Source organism: Ruditapes philippinarum, unplaced genomic scaffold (assembly GCF_026571515.1).
Source record: "Ruditapes philippinarum isolate M1 unplaced genomic scaffold, ASM2657151v2 ctg4830_1_1_1_1, whole genome shotgun sequence".
Taxonomy (NCBI): Eukaryota; Metazoa; Mollusca; class Bivalvia; order Venerida; family Veneridae; genus Ruditapes; species Ruditapes philippinarum.
Genome location: NW_026854607.1, coordinates 24,092 through 49,637, shown reverse-complemented (window position 1 = coordinate 49,637; position 25,546 = coordinate 24,092). Strand labels below are relative to the sequence as shown.

The following is a 25,546-nucleotide window of genomic DNA, read 5'->3' as shown; positions in this document are numbered from 1 at the left end:
ATTATAAAAGTTATGACGTCGATTGCCATGCATATAAATATTTACAAATAACTAGCCAAGAGAGATGTTTTCGGATATATATACGCTTAACTGGGCTGAACACAAGTTATAGCCCCATAAAATATCAAATATCAGTGAAGACTTATTTCAACCGAGTGGTTTTATAACAGTTCATTACTTTAACTGTGTTCTAAAAAAGAGCAAAGCATCTATAAATAATTCAGGAATAGCTTTTTACAATACGTTTTAAACATTAAATTCTGCATGGAAGAAAATGGTGTGTTTTTTCTGTTTTTTTTTCTCAGTTTCGCTTCAGCGATATTCATAATTATTGACCTATCACGGTTGTTGACGTTTCCGCACCTAGACAGTCCTCCCAAAGCGTCGTACCCCATACCATTTCCCCCACTTTACCCCCCATACCATTTTCCCCACTTTCTCCCCTCCGTCCGTAATATCACATCGTGCTTGTACCGTTCCCCAAACGGCAGACGGACGCAAATTAAGAGAACGGAAAGATGAAAGACAAAATACAAAACTCTTTTATTCGATTTATTAACCACAATTACAAAAAGATGTCACATAAAACCCTGAAGGACAGTTTGTAACACTCACGTCAACATTAATAGTTTTTCTTCGAAATGAGTTATTTATACCTTAACCTATTTTGTAGATGTATGTTATTGTATATAACGTTTTACCACATACTTAATGTTATCATGTTTTATCTATATAACTAACAAGGTTATACTGGTCCGTTGGTCATACATGTATAACAATAAGTAATAACACACTTTCTTAGGGTGAAGTGGTCCTTTCAAAACAAATAAACATCATTAAAAATGTTACTATACAAAAATTGTTTTTTTCGTTATTTTCAAATGTAAGACAATTAAACCTAAACTTTTAACCCTCTTAATTTCTTAAATCGACTTGTCCAGCTTCCATATTTGGAACTGCCCATTATCAGTTTTGGGGATATTGTCAGCAAACAGTAAACTGCACGCAAGTGCAGGCTGGTCTTACCCTACACTGGTGGCAAAGGCTAGTTACTTCCGGTTTAAACAGGGTAAAAATTTAATTTACTCGCGATTATAATATGCCCATTTAAGCGATCTCTAATAAGTATTCTATTACCCCTCCCCGCCACATCATGTCATGTGTGTTGATATTTACTTGCAGATAAGAAAAACAATTATCTTTTTGTTTTAATTGAAATAAGGAAAAAAAATCAAATAGTGAAGAATTTTACCGCAAGTCTGCAAGAGGCAACAGATCCAGTGCAGACGAAGATCATCCGACACGTGTCGTCTGATTAAGGTCTGCACTGTTCGTTATTCAGTTACAACTCATTTTGAAATTTCCCCCTATTACTGATTAATGGTTTTGTCCAGATTGGAGGACAGACAAGTCCATTTTTTTTTAGATATTTAGTGTAGATAGGGTTTAAACAAATTCATATGCCTATTTTATTAAAAATTTGACCGGATTTATAATTTTTCTGTATTTCTAAACCGTGACTAACGGAGAAATGCATTTTTACACTTTTTATTCTAATATCACATGCAACTTTTACGAAATTCATAAAGCGCCTTAGATGTGCTAAAATCACGTTATTTGTTCAACTAGCAATCGTTTGACCACTTTTCTCATGTGTTTCTAATATTATCAAAAATTTATAAACATAAATTTGAAAACATCTTACAATACAAATGAACATATTTAGGTTTTACACCAAAATCAGCCTTTTCTTATAGGTATACACAAAATTATAAACATACTAGATTTATGTTCTTCCAATTAAAAATCATAAAAAAACATAAAAAAATACAATGCAGTAAAACTTTTATTTGTTTCTGGACTGAATTACTTAAGTAATAAATAACAAGAGGGCCATGATGGCCCTGAGGTCGCTCACCTGTATATAGGCCCCCCAACCCCCACCCCCAACGTTGCAGGGCCAATTTAACCCAAGGGCTTTTATTTGCACAAACTTGGTAGACACCCATAAGAAGATGTTTCATGCTAAACATCTAAGCTCTAGCTCATTGGGCTTTTTAAAAGAAGATTTTTTTAAAGTTTTTACTATACACATATAGTTAAAAACAATGACACCCCTGGGGCCGGGCCAGTTTTGACCCCAGGGCTTTTATTTGAACAAACTTTGTAGACACTTACTAGAAGATGTTTCATGCTTAATATCTAAATTCTAGCTATTTGGGTTTTTTCAAAGAAGATTTTAAGTTTTTGCTATACACATATAAAGAAAATCAATGACCCCCGGGGTGGGGCCAATTTTGACCCCAGGTCTTTTATTTGAACAAACTTTGTAGACACTCACTAAAAGATGTTTCATGCTTAATATCTTAACTCTAGCTATTTGGGTTTTTTCAAAGAAGATTTTTTAAGTTTTTGCTATACACATATAAGGAAAATCAATGACCCCCGGGGCGGTGCCAATTTTGACCCCAGGGCTTTTATTTGAACAAACTTGGTAGACACCTATTAGAACATGTTTGATGCTAAATATCTTAGCCATAGCTCTTTGAGTTCTTTAAAAGAAGATTTTTTAAGTTTTTACTATATGCATGTAGGGAAAATCAATGACCCCCTGGGGCGGGGCCAATTTTGACCCCAGGGCTTTTATTTGAACAAACTTGGTAGACACTCACTAGAAGATGTTTCATGCCAAATATCTAAGCTCTAGCTCTTATGGTTTTTTAAAAGAAGATATTTAAAGTTTTTTCTTTCGGTTGCCATGGCAACCAGAGTTCTGCATGGAATTAAATTCTTTGAACGATTTTTAAAGGTGACCACCAAAGGAACATTCCTGTGAAGTTTGGATGAAATTGGTTTAGTGGTTTATGAGGAGATGTCATTTAAAGTAAAAGTTTACGGACGGATGACGGACGGACGCCGGACGAAAAGCGATCACAAAAGCTCACCCTGTCACTTTGTGACAGGTGAGCTAAAAATACAATGCAGTAAAACTTTTATTTGTTTCTGGACTGAATTACTTAAGTAATAAATAAAAATGAAGATTTGAGAAAAACAAATGTTATGCTTTTTAAAATGTCAAAATAAAGTTTCATAAATACGTTGAAGTTATTGAAATTATCTTATATAAATCTGGACATGCAACACAATGCGAGAAAAGAGGTACATTTTTTATCAGAATATAGATACACTTTTTATTAAAACCAAAGGATTCTGAAAATATCATAACATATAAAATATGTGTTGTTTTTTGTACTTTATGAACAAAGAATAACAAATGGAAACAAAGTTTTGAAGTATAAAAATTAGAAAATATTTTACATGTAATTCCCTATTACACAATAAGCCATCGAACTCAGATATTTCAATTATGCCATTATAAACAATATGCATAAATATGTGTTTGACCCTTATTGAAAATCCAGTCAAAAGTTAGTATCTTAAACGAAGGGCCATGACCTCTTTATAAGATCTGCAGGTAGAAAAATTCAGGACCATTCTCCGTTACATGTGTGATAATATGCAAAATTGGCTCTAGTTCAACTTCTAAAATCACGAGCCGCAGAAATTATTGTATTTTTTTACGTCTGGTATCTAAAGAAGCCTTTCATTTTATCACTTTCATGGATAATCACAGTGAGGTTATCTAATGTTACTTCCGTAACGTACACGTGCTCGCGCGCTTTGTCAGTGTTTACTTCCGGTGTAACGTTTTCGTAAGATTGGTCCATTTCCGGTTGTTGCGTCAGGTTGTATTTTTCAGGATCAGGGTATGCGTGTTCGTTTGTTAGTGTGGGCATGTTTTCGTCTTCCTCCTTTATAGGAGAGAAGGTTTCCTCGAAGTAAGAGTTTTCTAAAGAGGGACACCCGGCTGGCTCCTGCCAGTCATGATCGATTACCAGAGGGGGGACTTCAAGTTCATCAATTGCGGGTATCGTAGATTCACTAGCGTTACTAGACATTTCACAATAACTATCCAGGCGTTTCCGGTTCTCGGGATTATTTTGTGTCACAGTCATTGTTGACTGAAGCGCTTTTTCACTATCAATATGCACAATCCCCTTTAAACTCTCGTTGTCCGAGCTACTCCAGTCGTACCCCCATTCTGTATTCTCAAAATCACCGGTGCGAAACATGTACTTCGCTCGCATTTTTGGGTGGCAGCTTTTCCCGCCATTTTCGTACAATGGGCTCAGTTGTTCTTGTCTCGGACTATGCAGGGTGACCTCATTTTCTTTATTATCGATAATATCCAACTCGATTTTCCGTTTCTTTTGTCCCGTGCGTTTATCCGCCTCGTTTTCAAACAAAGTATCTCGTTCCTCGCTCGTGGCATCTGCTTGCCACACGCCGCCAAATTTTGACAATGAAATCGGAGACACTTTGGTTTTATGTTTGCTTAAAAGATCATGGGGTGGCGTCCTGGGCTCGTGTTCACTGTCAGAATCGTAGAATGGGAGCGGAAGGGACCTAGACTCTGTGATCTGAAAAATCATAGAGAAAAAAATAAATAAATATAACCATTAATAAATAATATTCTTTATTCGAATCGATGAAGGGATTATAAATTCATAACCTATATTTTTTTTACTTCAAGCATTTTAATGACACCAAAGTGTGTAATTTATAACGAACATTTATTACACGGCTGTCATAATTTTCAAATTTGAAGGCCGGTATAAACTGATCACATGTACATGTCAACATGTAATATATATTGACGAGTATAACACATAAAATAGATGGCGACTTATTTTGCGGTCACAGAAATTTAAATATTTAACTTCCTTTTATAACTCGTCCTCTAAATTCAAACCTACATAACTTCCTTAAATGTGAAACCGTTAAAATATTCATTCAAATTTCAAATTCAAAAAATGAAAGCGATATCAAAACGGAATGCATCACGGAAGTTAACTTCGTTTATTGTTTGAAAAAAAAATAGTGTTTAAAAACCAATAAAGTCTCTTGACGGTGTTTTATCTCATTTAATTCGATAACGTAAATATACTTGCACTAAATTTGGCAAATTCTTCCTGTTTGATTTAGATATAAATATGATAATTGACTTGCCCATTTTTTAAACAAACTTGACCCAATTTCATTACTGTTTAACCCTTACCACCTTTAATACGATAATGGAAGTGCCCATTTGTCAAAATGGAGAAAACTATACTTTTTAGGGAAATTTTCAAACGATATTGAATAGTGAACAGTGCAGACCATGCTTAGACGACACTAGGCGCATGGATAGGATCAGTTGCCTATAGCAGACGACAAAATACTTAATTTGAAATTGACCTTTTCGTACTTAGTCCTGAATTAGTATACCGCGTATTATTATTTAATGGAAAAGCTCTAGGAAATACTAAGTTCGTTATTTTATCGTCTGTATCTACGAATTTACTTTCACATTACAATTGCATATTTGTAATAGAAAAGAAAGAATGTGAGTCTGTTTAAACGGGAACTCTCGGAAAGACACTGGCTAACAACATTAGATCTGAACATCATTCATGATTATAATATACCGTTGCAACGCTTTTCATTTTTAGGTCATTCTACATGAACAATAAAAGTAATCGTTCTGGCAAAACAGATTGAGGAAATGATCTGAAAATTTGCTCATAAGTTATTAGTACTGACCTACATCAAATAGTACACATATCTAGGACTAATAATTTCAGCCCCGTCATCTTTAAAAAGTGGAGTCACTTTAAGAAATTCACATATACATTTTAATGACCTTGAAGGGGCACTGTCACGTGTTCGTAAAAATTTAAGAGATCCAATCCCTTTAGCCTTCAGGCAACGGCAAATTTTCAACGTAGTCATGTATTAATTAATGTACATAGATATTTGTACATTTCCTGTGTGTTTTTCATTTATTTCAAATTGAGCGCAGAAAGCTACTGCGTGACGAAATGCATTGCTGGAGAAGTATTAATGCTTTTAAATTATAAATGCGTGGTGAAATGCATGACATAGTTTATTTACGTATGTAGTAATAAAAATGAAATACTTACATACATTTTACATAAGTATGCTACAGTTATGAATTAACACTGAGATAACTTCAGTTAAACAAACTATGACTCAAGTAAATATGAGCATCTTTATTTATTTATTTACTTATTTTATTTGTTCATTCCCTTCTTTAAGATGATCATAACATTATTATGTTCTTTTAATTTATCTTATTACTTTCCTTGAATCATCTAAGATTGATCACGTATATCTTAGCTTCGCATTCGGTCTAAGTTAACCGAAATGACGAGACAGGAGATCAAATTCTCATACTGAATCTTCCCCTCAAAGATTTTACAACCTAACCACGCCTAACATAGTAATACACACATGTACATAACATGTGAACAGATGATATTCAAACATTACGATGCGCATGCGCTGGTCTATTCATTTATTATATATTAAGTTATTAACTTTAATTGCACAAAAAATTGACAATAATAGATATATTTCGGTAGTACTAAATCACCGAATGTTGACAAAATTGAAGCAAAGGTCGGACATGTGGTAATAAATTGAATTAAATGAAAGATTAATAGCCATATTGAACCCATTTACACCATATATAGATCTAATTCGAGACATCACAACGTTTAATAATGGATAAAAAAACAAACAAAACAAAGAATTTGTAACATCTGTCATTCAACGCAAAGTGCAGTGAACTGCAATTTTTATAATAAAAAAACTAAGAAAAATCAATGATAAATGAATATATGCTGTCACTATTTTTGACAACACGTGATCAGCCAATACATAGCAACATAACGAATTGATGAACAGCTGTTTATGGCAGACGAATATTTTACGAAAATATAAGTTTTTGTATCATGTTTTTTTGAGAAAAGAAAAATTCAAGTGCCATTAAAATGTAGATGGCGGATTCGTTCTTCATTTTTCGAGTCCAAAAATTAGATATCACATTTATAGCTCCATTTTCATTTGCAGAGTCCAAAATGTCTATATCAAATCCATATCATACTTGATTAATGAAATATAACACGCCGCTGTCTTTATTTTAATGTATTTTCCCTTCGAAAGTATTTGTGTGAAATAAAGAGGTCATTATACACTGTTGAGCACAATACTTATTGTATTGGACTTGTACACAACTGTAAACCCATTTAAGATTCGGCAAGCGCGTCGTCCAATATAGGTTTCTGTTCTCTCCCAATACAATTCATTATTGTACTCAACAATGTATAATAACCTCATGATATAAAACAAGTATTATATGAAGAATATATTATTCCTTATATCACGTGATATTAAGATAACCCCAGAAAACGCTGAAAAATCGGCAAATATCTCCATCCTTACATGTGAGCTTGCATTCTATTTTAATATGTTTAAATATTTGGGACAATGTTATGAAAACTATGAAAGTATAAATCCTAGTCTCGAGTAGTTACCTCACTTCGCCTCCTTTTCTTCTTCCGGCAGGCCGCCCTCACCCTACGTGGATCATAGCCCCTGAAATACAAGAAAAAGACAAGAAAATTAACAACATATATATATTTCTAGTAAAATATGAGCAGAGATACTGTCCGAACATAGAGCTTCATACATTTTCTGAACAGTAACATTGAATGTAATTTCCCGAGGCGCATTTTCATAATTGTGGGTTGCGCCCACAACAATATTTATTCTATATAATTAGCGTGGTAACTGGCATTCGCGGCACTGAAATGAATTCACGTGTAAGTTTTATTTTCGGGAATCATAACATAATGGGATTATTCAATTTAGGATTAACTAGCTAGCTAAAAGGTGAACGATTATACGCAACGCCCTTTTATCAGGTATATGTACTTTTGTATATGATTTCTATCGCGGTTCAAGAAGTTAGTTACGTGCTTTTTTCGAAAGACATTCACCTCTTCGATTTGTTTCTGCCACAGAAAATGCCTGCCATATAATCCTTCCAATAATGTTATGAAATCTATATTGAGAAATAGAAGAAAGTCAGAACATAGCAGACGAGAATGATTACGTCCGATAAAAGTCGTCTGAGGTTTCATGTGGCATCTAAAGCACCACTGACAAAGTGGAAAATATATAAAAATTGAATATCATTGAGAATTATAAAAAATGATGAATATTAAAAGGAAAAACGCGTCCTCTTGAAATTTCGACCTTGATCGAGATAGAAGGCAAGTGAAAATAACCCCAACTGTTAAATTGGAAAAAAAGAAACGCTCAAAGCACTTCCGGAACAATCGTGCAATTGTCATGTACTCTTAACATCTGGTATGATTCATTCGACAATGATGCTTAATAAAATAACCGCATCATCACGCGCGGCGCAATAATTCCGCGGAAAGTTACTCTTAAATTATGCTACAATTATTGTTTATAGAATAAGGTAAATTGAGGCATCTTTAATAGTCACGAATGATGCTTAGACGTTTAATTGCTCACCTATAATTATTTAAAGCAAAAAACAAATCTGAAGTAAAAACACTGAAGATGACTTGTTAACAACACTTAAGTTAACAGATGAAATATACAGAAATAAAAATCCAGTTAAAGCTGCATGCCTCCAGATGAGCAAAAAACATTTTAAGAAAATCAAACTTAAGAAAAATGTACTAAGATTTTAAGAAAAGTAAAAGACTCAAGTAAAACTTAACATGTTTTGTGCGATTAATGACTGATTTTGCACTATTAATCACAATATTTCTACTAAGTGACTGATACAGTTAGGGCTACTTTTTGCATATTTTGTCTCCTTCTGGTAATTTGCGTGGATTGTAAGCGTTGTTTGCAATGTCGATACATGTATTACTTTCGTTGTTCACTTCAAAATATTTTACTTTTGAATAATTTTTCAAAATTTTCCGGAAAATTAGCATTGATTCGATGGCATGCTGCTTTAACAACAATTAATTTAGATTTTCAGATCTCTTCTCTGTTAAATTAGGATCAATTTCAATAGGGCGAACTGTAGATCATGTTTTATTGGAAAAACAAAACACTAAGTAAACAGTTCTAGAAGAACTGTAACAGCAAGGCTCTGCTTCGCCTTGCATCGATATGATATTGAAGAGCCAATAGATGGCCTTGAAGCCTGGTTTCCATTGATAGAAAAACACGGTTAATATTTGTGGTAAACATGTTGATTCACTATGGAGTTCACAGAGGGGTAATAGGAAGATAAATTGTAACATTATATCTAAGAAACTTGGAGAAAAATCTAAGTCTTCGAAATATAAGAGGCCTGACATTTTCAGTATTTTATTTATATCCGTTGAGAATAGTTGTTGTTGTTGTTCTACCCCTGTGACTAGTGCAGACCAAATTCAGTCGGTACATTCGTGCCGACGTATCGTGGTCTGCATTGTTCGTTATTGAGTCCGTACATTTTTTTTCATTAAAAATATATAATATGAGCCGCGTCACAACAAAACCAACATAATGGGTTTGCGACCAGCCTGGATCCAGACCAGCCTGCGCAGCCGCGCAGTCTGATCAGGATCCATGCTGTTCGCTATCAGTTTCTCTACTTGTAATAGAGTTGGTAAGCGAACAGCATGGATCCTGATCAGACTGCGCGGACGGCAGGCTGGTCTGGATCCATGCTGGTTGCAAACCCACAATGTTGGTTTTGTCATGAAGCGGCTCATATGTTTTTTTCCAAAGTGAAATGTGGACAAGACAATTTATCAACTCAAGGGAGTTTAGTGTTTTATAAATTTCTCGGTGTATGCAAACAGGTTGAAATATTGTTCTAGAAAAAAGAACACGTTCTAAAAAAGCTTTGTTTAAAGTACATTGTATATGCCAACAATTTAAAGTACTATTTTGATGTTAGGTTTGATTTCTTTCTCTAGTGTATCTTGAAGCGTTGTAGAAACAAATCTAAATTAAAGTAACCTAAAATTCACTTGTAAGCGTTAAAATTAAAAAAGTGCATGTGTGTGCGTGCGTATGTGTGAGTGAATACCTATATTAAATCTTTCAAACTTTAAAGAAACTTTAACGTGGAAGCGTTATAATGTTTTCAATCAAGAAAACACATACATCAAGTAACGTTAAAAAAAGTAAGATCTTAAGACAACAAAAAATTTTATTAACAAAAGAAATCTAAGCTAATAACCTAAGATCATATTATTTTTTTTAATTATCAAAGTCTGTTATTTTCTCTATAGCCTGAGATATTAGTATTATTATAATTATTATACATGATACATGTATTAAGCGCAGTATCTTATTTCATAGGACTTATGTAACTAAGGTTGCACAGATGATATTTATAAATATTTTGTCAAGCATTCAAGTAGGCGACGAGTTTACATATATAATACATGATACATTTAATATACCGATAATGTGTATTCACGATGATTCAGCAAAAAAAAATATACATATGAAGGGGAATAAAAGAACCAAGAAGTGAAGAAATAAAATTGAAAATGAATAATAAAACAAAATATTAAAACAACCATCATGACAAAAAAAAACATTTAAATACAAAATGTGTCTACTGATTGTGCTGTCATAGTTTAATGCTTCTAATTATCACTTGTAAAAAAAAACAAAGCAAAATTTTGATATAAATACGAGAGGGTCCTAAACTACAGATGTTATGAATCCAAATATAAATAAAAGCTTCATGCCTCCAGATTAGTAAAACAATTTCAAGAAAATCAACTTTGAAGAAAAAATGTACTTAGATGTAAAGAAAAGTAAAATTATTCATAATTCAAGTGGTGAAAAAACATGTTATATGCAATGAATGACTGATTTTCAAGTATACATGTATATCACCATATTTCTACTGCGTGACTAACGCAATATAGGCTATTGCATAGTTTGGCTTTTACTTTGTAATTTACGTGGATCGAAAGAGCCGTTTACTTTCCTTGTAAACTTGACAATAATGACGCTTTTTAATACAACTTCACAATTTTCATGAAAATAAGTAATCCAGCTTTAAGAATCGTGATAATTTATGATAGTTACGGAAAAAAAAAAGTACCCTTTTCAGAGCTTACAGAAAAGCTATTGCGATACAATTATATTTCCCTATAGTACATTTATAGACGTACGTGTTTATTACAGCAAATGCTAAAATATCTCAATAAATCACTCCCAAGAAGGTCGTTACTGCTTCATAACTATTTGTCTGATCCACGTAAGCATTTACTTAAAGGTCACCTATAATAATTTTTTGAGAAAGTAGTTTTTTAATACATGAGCCGCGTCATGACAAAACCAACATAATGCGTTTGCGACCAGCATGGATCCAGACCAGCCTGTGCATCTGCGCAGTCTGATCAGGATCCATGCTGTTCGCTATCAGTTTCTTTACTTGTAATAGGGTTTGTAAGCGATCAGCATGGATCCTGATCAGACTGCGCGGATGCGCAGGCCGGTCTGGATCCATGCTGGTCGCAAACCCATTATGTTGGTTTTGTCGTGACGCGGCTCATTTTTTTAATATAGCACATTTATGTGAACATGTTAATAATACGTCTGTCTATATACGTTTACGAGTACATTTATATATAGCCTAATTAACATGTACTTTTTATCGTGAATATATAACGTGTTTTTTTTTTATAAATAGCATTAATATAACTAGAACCTAATAAAAATCACCGAAATATCAACAAAAAAAATCAATACCAGAGAAAATAATTATCACAATTAGAAATATACAAAAATAAACAAATTATCGTTTCTTAAATCAATATGATATTTATGTTTTGTACAGACTGTCGGCAAGGCTTTTCACTTAGTCACATACATTACTCACTTTTATTCACTGGCATTATTTAAGCACTGGCCTATATTAGTCAGTGAGGTCTGAATCATGTCTGACTGTCGGCGAATCAGATCGAAACGGTGATCAATTAGATTCACTTTTCAGAAGTATTCAGACAATTAAAGACAAGAACTATGTGTCACTTTCTACATGATACATTGAGATTGTTTTCAATAGGTAGGTTTCTATGTTTAAGAGCAATTGATTAAGCATGTGCAAGGCAATTGAGTATATAAGGCTGAAAGTTGCAACTTCTCGGCCCTTTCCGTAAAATTTCGAATAAGAACAATCGGTTAGGTATTCCTAATGAAGATTTAAATCCCCACTATACGGAAAACCTCGGTTTTTAACATCCGTTAGTAATTGTAGTTGGAGTGACAGGGGATCGAACTCACGACACTTGGATTTAAAGTGTTACCACTAAACCACTGCGCTCGTCGGGAGTATGTATGTCTGTCTGTCTACCGGTATTTTTGTCATAGACCGACGGGCAGTCACAAGCCATGAGCGTCTAATAATTCTGAGCAAGTGCTTACATTTAAGTTATGAAAATGAAAAATGTAGCATAATTATTTTTCCCGCCTCGTGCATGCACTACAAGGTACTCGCATACTAAAGTTTGCATATACTAACACATACACGGGAGTAAAACCCTTTTAATTCTGCCATTGTTTTATAATATAATTTTATGTATTGAACGAAAAGCGAGACGTGTCGCGGTTATATACCAATTTAATATTCAACTATTCATATATGTACATGTTATTCTAAATTAGGTATACATAAGAATTTAAACGCTACAACGGATATTGAGTAATCTACCGATAAAAGCAGAAAGAAGCAGACGAATGCAGCGCGTGCTGAGCAGAAGATAATCAGCTATCGCATTCAAAGACAGTTCTAGAAACGTATATATTAAATATATATAATTGATTATACAGAATAAGCCAGCTTGTGACATATTATTTTTTATGGACGCTGTAACCCTTTGAATATCGGCGGTTTCCAACTTTCTGAATTAAGCGTGTCAAATAAGAAAACTAGGTTTCTTCGACGCTGAGAATTTAATTTAGAACACGGACTTTCAGAAATATTGACACTACCTACTCATTATGGCATTGACTTTCAGGGATTAATTTTAACTTTAATTTTCCTCTAGAATACATGCAAAGGCGGTTAAATGATTTCTGCTGTTGCTCAAAGTTAAGTAATTTGTCACAGAAATAAAAGAAACATATTTTCCAGGCTACTGTCAACAATAGAAAACAGACGTAAAACAGCTCAGGTATAAAAGAACGGCAAATTACTTGACTGTATTATCATTGCGAGCGCAGCAGACCAGTGATAACTCTGTTTGGCTATAATTCCAGAGGTCGTAAGTTTGACCCCCCCACGCTTCCTCAATTAAACTTAGGAATAAGTTTCGGAATGAAACTCACTTTTAATAGTTCTTCATATATATTATAAACTTTTTTATACTCTAAAAAAGTAAGATTACTACAAAGTTGTTTTTTCCGAGGGAGACGCTCACACGTGCTTCCGGTGATATACACAGATGTACATGTACATACATGTATTATCATCGCGCGCACAAAAGGCGGTTGGTTATCTGTCTCAACATCAACTGAGTAGTACTTTCGACCTTGTTATACTTATCAAGCAAACTAAATCAGTGAATAGAAATGCACTTACTCCTCGTCAAACTGTTTTATCAAGGACGCATCAAGTATGTTTTCTCTAGGTTCCCAAGTGCAGTGTCTGAAAAAATATAAACCATCAATAATTAACACGCATATCCTGTTGTATTATATCTAGAATGTAAAACATAAAACGATTTTCTTTTTACATTTAATTAATATGCGTTATACTCGTACATGTAACAAATAAACAAACAGTAATCTGATATAATTAAAGCATTTCAATAAAGTTTTTTTTTTCCTTTAGTAAAAGATTGTACTACTGTATACTATACGTATAACAATAAACAATTAGCATTCAGTTTGATTTTGGCATGTAATTTATAGGCGATAATAAACTCGATTTCTTTCACAGTAAATAAACACCCTGTTGCATTATTTCTAGCATGTAAACATAAACGACAGTCTTTTATAGTAAACACGCATTCTGTTGAATTATTGCATTATTTCTTGCAGAAATGTAAACATCAACGACTTTATTAACACTAGTAGATAACAAGTGTTATTACAGTATAATGTTGCATTGTCTGTAACATTATGATGCATTCATTATCTAGGGCATAACGGCATAATGTTGCATTATATATAGCATGAAGTTGCATTATCTATAGCATAATGTTGCATTATCTATAGCATAATGTTGCATTATCTAAAGCATAATGTTGCATTATCTATAGCATAATGTTGCATTATCTATAGCATAATGTTGCATTATCTAAAGCATAATGTTGCATTATCTATAGCATAATGTTGCATTATCTATAGCATGAAGTTGCATTATCTAAAGCATAATGTTGCATTATCTATAGCATAAAGTTGCATTATCTATAGCATAATTTTGCATTATCTTTTGCAACGTATGCAAGCATAAGCCAATTTTCTTGTTTCATCTCTGTTTACACGTAAACATAAACACTGTGGAAATATAAACGACTTCTTTAAAAAATTACGTGCATAAAGTATCATTATTATCATTAAATGTTAAAGAAAATGATTAAAACAGTATATATACGTGAAACATGCTTTATTGGTTTACGCACGAACGCATTAGCGATAACTCATTAGGTATTTACGTGGATAAAGTTGACTTGTTTAATAGTGTACGTGCAATATTTCATACCTTGGAACATACCATAATAAACATGTAAGACAAACGCAAAAGAAAATTAAGCAAAAGTAGTTAATTTCAACTTATGTGGCAACTGCGACAAGAGTTTATTTAAATGCCAAAGGGGAGAAATAATAATACAAAAACATAATACATGTAACACCAAAACAATAACCGGATTAAAATGAATTTCACAGTTCTTTTAGAATGAAAATGCATGTATACATATTAATTCCCATTTTATATTTTATCCTTATTAAAACCCTATAAAATGTTAAAGGTCTCTGTTATGAATATAAAAATATATTCGCTTAATGAGAATGGCTGAAAATCTTCTTTTTGCAAGTACGTTAACGTTGTTGTTGTTGGGGTTTAAGTCATAGCGACGCTGCACGAAATTGTCACGTGGCCATACGGTACCCCAGGTCCCCATCCGTGCATTATTTTAGACATGAGTAGAACCACCGACGTTCCGTCAGCTACCTGGATAGCTTCCAAACACTGAAATAATTTAAAATCCATGGAACAGGAAAAATGCTAAACGGCCATGCAACGTATGTTAAAACAGCACATGCGAGTTTCGCGACAACTATAGTGGAATTAGCTATAGGACACATTAGAGTGCTCTAGCCGTACTACAATACACCTGTTTACCTTTTAAGGGTTGTTTACAAGTCAGCGGTACGTAAATAGTAATCTTGCTGGTCTAAGGTTTCAACCCGGACCCGTTATCTAATACGATCACGGTGTTTTCAATAACAAGTTACAAACGTGTAACAAAAGGGTATTCATATATAATAAAGATACGGTCCGCATTGACCTAAACTAACATTACCAAATTAACAAAAAATATGAACAGACTCGTCCCTAGGGATCCATATTGTTTACCCGTAAACATATTAAGATTAAAATCGGCCTACTAATCCGAATAATCATTAACTCAAACACGGATATAACGATTTGTGGTGGAATTCTTTCAAAATAATCAATTTTATTACCCGCCTTTTAAAATGTTACGGATCAAACAAAGACAATGCAGCCGCCAACCCTCTCGCTTCACTTTATTTTTATTCCCGCGCGTTTGAGAATTGGGTATTTTCGATAAGTTCACGTGCATAAGAAAGTTCGTAATGTTTCAACGACCCCCCCCCCCCCCCCCCGATGTTTTATATAACAACTTCTTGCTTGAAAACGATGTAGCCTATTTTCAACCATATTTAATATATTACAAAACATGTCCTCAGAAATAATTTCACGATTTGACCTTATATAAATAACAACCACAATAGATCTCAATTAATTATGAAATACAGTATGCACATATATACATAAAAATATATGTACCTTTGTCTGACAGATATAAGACACTTTATCAATATTGCGAGAAAGTTTATCGCTTATTCGAAAAAAAAAACCTAGATTCGTGTGATACCGGTAGTTGTTTACCATTACGTGTTACCGCGAGTAAAAGTTGAAGGCGAGTTGAAAGGTCTACTAAAGTCCGTAATTTCCTCGATCATGCCGAGCGTCCGTGTCATGTACAAAATAGAAACCGTTGTGCGTAGCAATCGACAAATTCATATGTAACAAGATTCGTAAACAACACTGTTTTTCCTTAACAATTCATAACATGCGTAAAAAAGACGAAGAAAAACAAGGGAGGGGAAATATAAATTGTATAAAATCTATTTTAAGATAGTCATGCACAGCTTAAGTGTAAAAGCTGACCAGTGTTAAGAGGTTGTAACCACCTTTAAATAATTAATTTTGGGTTGGGTTTTACGTCGCACCAAAACTGTAAAGGTCATATGGTGACTTTTCAGGTCTTTTACTGGTGGAGGGAGACCTCAGGTGCACTTCTGTGCATTACTTCAGGCTCGAACTTCTACCTGAGTAGAACCACCGACGTTCCGTAAGCTAGCTAGATAGCTTTCTCACATGGCAGAATCCGAAGACGCTTGCGCGTGTCGAACCCGTGAGAGGCAAGTTGTTTGATCAAACGGGCACGGACTCCCCAATAATGAAGTAGTATGTCCTTTTAATTGCGCCGAATCCTTGCTTCTTTTATCTTTTTCTCGTTTATCTTCATTCAAAATAAAGTAGGCATTCGCACGATTGGACACTAAAAGCGCGTGCTAGAAAAACGCGTCTAGAAAAAAACTATCAATTTTATAGTAAACTTGAAAATTAATTATCGACGTTTGTCACTAAATGGTCTCAAATAAAGAAAGAAAAAGCCTTGTTTCCATACGTCTCTTTGTTTTCCAAACAAAGTCGTTGTCCCACACAATTTGGCGCCAAAATATTTACTACCAAAAGAGAAAGAAGCAATGACTGACATATGGACTACAGGAATGTAATATTCCACGGCATTTCTGCGATTGTCCTGATCCTCATATTTAACGAGTTATTAAATTTGCATCCATTCGCGACATCTGGTTTTTTAATTGGATATTTAATGTGGAAATCGATTTGAAGCACGGGCACGCAACATGTTACAGCAGTGTGAGCTCGCGAAAGCGTTTGAAAAGGTCGCGAGTTATCTACCGGCAAATCTGTTACTAAACAATTTATACTCATGTATATTTAAATTAAGGAATTAAAAACAAATTTATATCCTTTTTTTTCATATTTTCATTTCGTTGAGACCAGATGCCAGACAGTGCGAGAGACGATTCGATTTTTTTTTATTAAGTTTCGATGTCAAAGCGCTTTTAAATTATCAATATTTTTGTTCCATGACGCAGTTTATTGTTTTGCGAATTCATGAAGGTTGCGCGATTGTGTGAAAGTATCATATCACAGTATGTTCGACAAAAAACGAACTCAGGTAATAAATATTTCTGATAGTTAATTAGCATTTTCACCTTACGCATACATTACGTAATCGTTTTTAATTCAGCTCAAACACGCGTAAGCCGCGCATTAATTAATTCGTATTACTTAATTAATGGTCTTACGTAACATTGTTATCGGGAGCGCAATAAATCGCTTAAACTCGGTAATCAGTGGCGTTTTATGACTGTTAAAAAAATGATTAATATAATGTAAATCATTGCGTAATTTCATTTTAAATTATATTTCACTTAAAAAAATGTGTCATCGGCACAGTGTTGTACCAATTTTGAAATGGCATAATTATTTAAACACTCGTGTTTCACCGACGCACGTTTTCAAGTAAATCGTACGATGTATCTGTAGAGTATAAGTATTGTAAAATGCAGATTTTTGAATAGTTAATTTGTATTGATCACGGACAGATAGCGTGCCCTCCCATCCCACGTACATGTATAAAAATGCAGCACATATTTAAGCTATGATAAGCTTTTTAAATAATATCTTGTCACGTTTTCGTGTAGAAAATCATTGGCGCACAAACGAATTTTGCACTTTTTATAGAAAATACGCGAGTTAATTTCCATGCCCTTTTTTGTCTAAAATATTTTGTGCGAATGCATGATTGTGTACTTAAATTCGTTTAACGTAATGTTATCAGACTGATAAAGAAGTGAAGGTCCATTAATTATCTAAACTACATCCGTGAAACTATAATTTGAAGATGTTGATAATGTACACGTTAACGTAACTTGAAATTCAAAAGATCTGGTAAAAATAATACCAGCATTGTTAAAAATGAGATAAATACATAAGTATAATTACACAACAAAAAAAGACCGCTCGTATAATTATACAGTACTTGTTCAAATATTCGAAATATTGCAATTACTTATTTACTTATATATCACATAATCATGTGTATTCAAGGAAGGAACGAAGACAATTTTGCTTCGTTTTTTTTAGAGAATGAAAAGTCATCAAGTGCTAACAATTATTATGCTTCAAAACGTCATGGTTATTAACACTTGACCTGCAGCAACCGGAAGTATTTATAGCCTTTGTCACCCAGTATAATGCAAAGCCAGTCTGTACCTCCATTCAGCCTGACCAGGTTCATTACTAATAGCTGATCAAGTATATATTTGAGCCGCGTCATGACAAAACCAATATAGTGCATCCGCGCAGTCTGATCAGGACCCATTTTGTTCGCTTACAAACCCTATTACAACTGATAGCGAACAGCATGGATCCTGACCAGACTGTGCGGATGCGCATCTGGTCTGGATCCATGCTGTACGCAAACCCATTATGTTGGTTTTGTCGTGACGCGGCTCATATCATCTTGATATCCAATGGTAAGTTCCAAGGTAAAGTCCGAATTTAAGAAACTAAGCAGGTTCATTGTTTACCCGTAGCCATTGGGAGCCGAGTACACAAAAATACGAAAAAGTTTTTCCAGCAAATATCATATACATTTTGTATTCCATATAGAATCTGAGACCGACATAATTATGTTTCAAGTAATCGTCTTTTCTTCTGATGTAACTTGACCAAGTAACTTCACCTTAATCACACGATATTCTAACTTTTTTTGTACTTTTTAAATTAAAGTTCACAAAAACTAAGGAAAGATCGTGGATCGATACAAATTTCGCAGTAAAAGATCTTAATCTATGTCCACTTTCTTCTGATAATATACACTCTATTATAGAAACAGGTCACATCTTAAGTTGTTTCACGTTTTTTTCCACGAGAAAAAACACTCAAGAAATTTCCTGACGTATATTTCGCAGAGACACAACTTTAAAGGCCCAGTAAGCCTAGAAAATGTAGATATTTTCATATTTTTAAGTTTTATATTTTTACTTTTCTGTTTGCGGTTTTAAAAAAGTTACTCATTGGCACTTAAAATCTTCTATCACGTTTGGGCAATTAGTATGTTAGTCAAAATACCACTTCTTTTTCTTAAATTATTTCACATTCAGCGCTATAATTCGTCAGGTTATAGGCATCTTTCATATTCTAAATCCATTATTACAACACATGTATCGTACTTCTTGGAGAAAGTAAAGTTCATATCTAAAACACTTTGTGTGCCTTTAATATATACCACGCATCATATAAATCATTATGTTGATAAAAGCGCTTAATCAATTTGAAAGAAAAGAAAAAAATTGAGTTTGTTGTTATTCTTTAAAGTTAACTTTTTTAATTAACGCAAAGTATACATGCATATTACTAAAAATTATTAAGGCACACTAGATGGAATGCCTTAACCCTCTTAAACATGTCACGCGGCGAAATAAAAAGGGAGTTTCCACGGAACAGTTTTGGTCTGAAAATGACTATTGTATCTAAACTTCATTGTCTTCAAAATTTGGTCTGAAAACGACTATTGTATCTAAAATTCATTGTCTTCAAAATTCTTCTTTATTATAATTTTATCACTCGTCACTTAAAACTTTCGTACGTTGAACATTTCTATTATCAGTTTCCGCTGAGATCATTCTACTTTGTTCATCTGTTATTTTACCCATAATTGATTTTAGATACCAGATAACGTGCACTAGAAACAACTTGCACTTTAGAAAACAACCACAATTTGAGGAATCCCGTATCATGGCATATTAATTAAATCTAGAAGTGTTCAAGTTTACGACAGCATTTTTTATATTCTTTTCACATTTCCAACATCATAACATTAACAATTCGTACTCTGTAATCTGTACTTAAGTGTTGTTTTACTGAATTCCAACTTCGCCTCTTTTATAAACGGTGGGGAAGTGTATACTGTAACAATGACACACTTTGTATATTAATTTGTCTTTAAAAGTGGTCATGTGACCAAGTGACGTACGTAGATGTCGTCTCAAATAATGGAATCGTTACAATGTAAATTATCGCTTTTTCTATTTGTTTCTATTTATAGACTTCTAGATCTTATGATCGTACGATATTTTGATTGATATTAAACAATAACATAATATATGTAAGAACTTTCTAGGATACTGTTTCCTTTCGTTCGATTATAATACTTAATATTTCCCACATTTTAAAATTGATATTAGTCACTTCCATGAAGATATATCGTTGACTCATGCAAACTTTTCCTGTATAGACTGATCTGCTAATTAATGAATGACGGTTCAAGAATCTATCTATAAATTTAGCTTGTAGACTATATCTTTATTTATTGAATAACAAAGACAGACAAGATTGCCGATATCATTTGCTTTTCTAAAATATAGCGAAAGACTCTTCTAGATTCTACAGCAGACGAATGCCTGTGATTTTCTTGTCAATACAATAAACGTAATGGATCTACTTTCTGTGACAAAATTAAAACGCGCAGCGGTCATTTCGCAAATAACGTAAATTGTTGTTGTTTTTTTAAGATAATAATAAATATTAATTAACAAATACCGTTCATTATTAATAACTGATAAAAATGACATATACTTTGTATAGTTTTTTTAAAAAAGCACAATTATTGATACAAGTTAAGCTCTGACAACTTGCCAAATGCGGTAATGTCTTCTTTCCGTTTTTAAAATAACCCTTAAACACCCCCGCGTAGTAGCAAAATTCTTAATCATAAAAATTACAAATCCGTTTTTAGAACTTCTCCCAAACGACTACACACATAGTTCTATCAAAAGAACAATAAATCATGATCAAATACCGAAACAAGAAGACAGACAAAAGGTGGCAAAACGGGAGTGGCGCAATACTACCGAAACCTCCCATCGCCCACATCCTCAGTTGTATTGTTATTTCAGAATAAAATTCACGATTTTTGACATTTTGGATAATACACCCGATACATAACAAACTAGAGGATGCTTTTGTAAAAAAGCGCATGTCTCCCCCACTGCTGAGAATAACTGTGAATGGAAACAGGAATGGAAATGGAGATAAGATAATGTAAATACCCGGTAGTCACTTCAATGAAGGCTGTCTATGGATGGTTTCTATTGTTAAGGTTGTATGAGAAGATGCTTCCTAAACTGTTTGTTTTTAACCAGGTATTCAATTTTGAAAATCCTGGTTATTCAATCAGCGTATGGCAGGCGGGCGTCAAACGAAATTGCACTTGATGGTCATATCATATATAGTTTCACAAATGAAATTAAATGAAATTGTGTCTGCTCCATAATTCTTCAAACCTTTAAAGGATTTTGATGATACTTGAAACAAACGTTCATATTGTCAGATTTTTTTACACTATTGAAAGACAACTCAAATTACAATGTATGTAAAATCATGATAACTGTAGTGTGTTGGGATGACTCCACTCGTTTTCACAATGAAGCCTCTCTGGTAGATACTTGAAACAAAAATTCACCACATCCAGAGATCATCAGCTCTATAAGACCAATCATCCTATGAAGTTTGAGGGCTGTAGGTCAAAAGGAACTCTAGTTATCATCCGGAAACGAGAAATTGACCAACGGTCACTGTGACTTTGACCTTTGAACTACTGACCCCAAAAACAATAGGGATCATCTGCTCAATAAGACCATTCATCCTATGAAGTTTGAGAGCTGTAGGTCAAAAGGAACTCTAGTTATCGTCCGGAAACGAAGAATGGACGGACGGACTGACGGACGGACGGACTGACGGACGGACAGGGCAAAAACAATATGTCTCCCCCCAGTTTGAGGGTTGTAGGTCAAAAGGAACTCAAGTTATCATCCGGAAATGAGAAATTGACCAACGGTCACTGTGACCTTGACCTTTGACCTACTGACCCCAAAAACAATAGGGATCATCTGCTCTATAAGACCAATCATCCTATGAAGTTTGAGGGCTGTAGGTCAAAAGGAACTCTAGTTATCATCCGGAAACGAGAAATTGACCAACGGTCACTGTGACCTTGACCTTTGAACTACTGACCCCAAAAACAATAGGGATCATCTGCTCTATAAGACCAATCATCCTATGAAGTTTGAGGGCTGTAGGTCAAAAGGAACTCTAGTTATCATCCGGAAACGAGAAATTGACCAACGGTCACTGTGACCTTGACCTTTGAACTACTGACCCCAAAAACAATAGGGATCATCTGCTCAATAAGACCAATCATCCTATGAAGTTTGAGGTCTGTAGGTCTAAAGGAACTCTAGTTATCATCCGGAAACGAGAAATTGACCAACGGTCAGTGTGACCTTGACCTTTGACCTACTGACCCCAAAAACAATAGGGATCATCAGCTCTATAAGACCAATCATCCTATGAAGTTTGAGGGCTGTAGGTCAAAAGGAACTCTAGTTATCATCCGGAAACGAGAAATTGACCAACGGTCACTGTGACCTTGACCTTTGACCTACTGACCCCAAAAACAATAGGGATCATCTGCTCAATAAGACCATTCATCCTATGAAGTTTGAGAGCTGTAGGTCAAAAGGAACTCTAGTTATCGTCCGGAAACGAAGAATGGACGGACGGACTGACGGACTGACGGACGGACTGACGGACGGACAGGGCAAAAACAATATGTCTCCCCCCGAGGTGGGGGAGACATAATAATTAACATTTGACCAGGTATTGACATTATCTTAAGTATGATGTCATAGTTTAATCCCATAGATAAATGTCATATTCGCAAGTATATGTAGTGTAAATGTCATATTTCTCGCAATATCGAACGTGTACTATATATAGGAACAGAATTAAAGACACCTTTTCTTGAATCAATACATCAGCAAAAAGATGATAATTATTATAATAGTTCATGTTCAGTCTCGAATGCGGATATAAGAAATAAGATATATTCATAATCTTATATTTAGCACTTATTCATCCGCCAATTTCCATATTGTCGGAATTTTAAAACATTTTTTTTAACTTAGAATTGTTACCTTCACATTTCTTAAAACCATAACGATAAGCATTTCGTATACAAATAATATCTTAATTTGACATCTGGCTACGAGGACCAACGCCCATCCCATACGAGCGCTATAACTACAACTGCGTGGCGATCCATTGGCTCGGAGGTATGGTCATTATGGTCACCGGCTTGGAATCACTTGACCCCTTAGCCGTCTGTAGGTTTGAATCCTGACTTAGGCTTTGGAATCATTTCAGGGAGGAAACTATGCATCGAGTTTACCGGAAGTTTATACCTCTACGCAGGTACCCGCTCGTGCCTGAAAAAATGCGCAGAGGGGCACAAGAGTGCTATATGACCAGGTGATATAAAACTGAAGAAAGAGATACCGTTGTGGAAAAAGAAATGTTTGATATTTTTACCGTGTTGGATATCCCTTCCATTTCACCAAGTATTCAAGATTTCCCTGAAAAAAAGAAAGAAATACAATTAATTCTTAAAGGTCAAGGACATAGTGATATCTATGCTCCAACACAATATGTTACATGTATGCTATAAAAGTTAACGGTCAATAAAATTATGTTAGTCATCCACTACAAAATCATACATGTATTTTCTGTACCATTCCTTTATAAAGTCCTCATGTTTTCTACGTAAGATTTAGTAGATCTACCTTATACGACAATGAAACCGCGTGTATATTCACCTTTTTGCATGGTACATGTATAAAATAGTTATTATCCTAACTTAATTACTTATATATGGTATGGGGAGAGAGACGGGTGCTTGATGGGTGCACATAAGTGCGTGACAGTGCTTACCGAATATTATACTGAATGCAAGCATGTCATTCTGAATATAAAAGTACAAATATACATCGTTTAAACCTGTATTTTACATGTAAATATATAAACCACGCCAACGCCACGTTTTCTTACTTCTTTTTTTCTCTCAATTAAACCGAAACGAAAAACGAAACCTTTACGCTCAGTGCATGTTCTAGCGAGTTCTATCTCATCTTATTTCAGCGTGGTTTAAAGTTAACACTGATACCGGAATCGAAACAAAACACTTAAATTCGTTATCTATTAAATCTAGTCATCTTCACCTATTGTGTGAGTGTACGAATAAGTACACGTGTGGTAGTGTAACAGTTCAAATGCAACGCTAGGTTATATAAATTACATGGCGGAAATTATTGATCAGTAAAACACATTTAAGCAATTATACTGTATACAAGGTTTAATATTTGTATGTAAAACCGCACAGCTGCATAGACAAGAACATACATATCCGGGAGGAAAATTTATGGTTTTATAAATACGAATATTAAACCGACACTGTAACTGACTCTGATTTTCACTTTTACAAAAGATGACATCATTTTTCTTGTGCAGGTCGAAATCGCAGAATGATGCTATCATCTATCTATAAGCATCGGGGTGTCTTTTAACAATTGTTATAATTATAAATCTTAGAAAAAATCCATTAACAACAGACATTTTAATGTATGGTCTTAATAAGTTTGAATCTTTTTTATTTAACTGTATAAGTTCATTTTTAAATACGATTGATAGATCTACGTGATTTTACTCCTACGAATGCCATGTATTCTACTTCTAAAATAAGACAACACTTAATAAATGAAATATGGCAAAATAGAAACCGCACGAAACTGATTATACAGTGACATTGTATGTATATTGCACTTTCTCTAAGCTTACGTAACCGTATGTTAAGTTTCCGGCTTTCCGCCTCTGATAAATTAACGCGTAAAATCACATTTATCAGCAATGCATGCATGTATACCATTTACATGATGTGGTGAAATATACATTTAATGTCTGAAGATATATGTGCAAATTATTCCTACATCGCTTTGCGTGATACAACAATATCATGGAAATGTTTTTTCGTTAAGAAGCAAAACAACCCTGCACTTTTATTGAACCTTATCCTTCATGAATACAGCAGTATCACTGTTCAAAGCTTAATGGCGAATGTCGCCATACCGGCATTTTATTAACGCTAATATCTGAAAATTTACAAATTGTCAGCCGCTGAAATTAAGTCAAATGTTAGATATTTGGTTAATGAAAAGAATAAAACAATTTTTACCTTTCTACGTCGCTTCTTTTTTATGTAATCTGCGATAAAAACACGATCCGCCATCGTAGCAGCTTCGATATAATAACACTAAACTATATCGACCAGCCGATGATTTTATGACGCAGTAAATGAAACACAGCTTGTAAACAAACTACTGCGCATGCGCC

At 34.1% G+C, this 25,546-nt stretch overlaps 1 protein-coding gene across 1 annotated transcript; it reads right to left on the bottom strand.

Moving 5' to 3' along the window:
• Positions 1 to 538: 538 nt before the first annotated feature.
• LOC132740576 (chromobox protein homolog 8-like) lies at positions 539 to 25,546 on the bottom strand. Its single transcript, XM_060728501.1, has 5 exons — positions 25,389 to 25,546; positions 23,693 to 23,736; positions 13,490 to 13,555; positions 7,440 to 7,500; positions 539 to 4,481 (listed from the first exon to the last, which is right to left on the bottom strand). Exons 1-5 carry the CDS (start codon positions 25,440 to 25,442, stop codon positions 3,579 to 3,581), a joined length of 1,128 nt encoding a protein of 375 aa, XP_060584484.1. The 5' UTR covers positions 25,443 to 25,546; the 3' UTR covers positions 539 to 3,578.

Excerpts from the sequence above, each read along its gene's own strand:
- LOC132740576 (XM_060728501.1), bottom strand. The coding sequence starts at position 25,442 with ATGGCGGATCGTGTTTTTATCGCAGATTACATAAAAAAGAAGCGACGT. Across the intron at positions 23,737-25,388 it reads AAAAGAAGCGACGTAGAAAG|GGAAATCTTGAATACTTGGT; the intron begins GTAAAAATTGTT and ends TCTTTTTTTCAG. Across the intron at positions 13,556-23,692 it reads TGGAAGGGATATCCAACACG|ACACTGCACTTGGGAACCTA; the intron begins GTAAAAATATCA and ends ATATTTTTTCAG.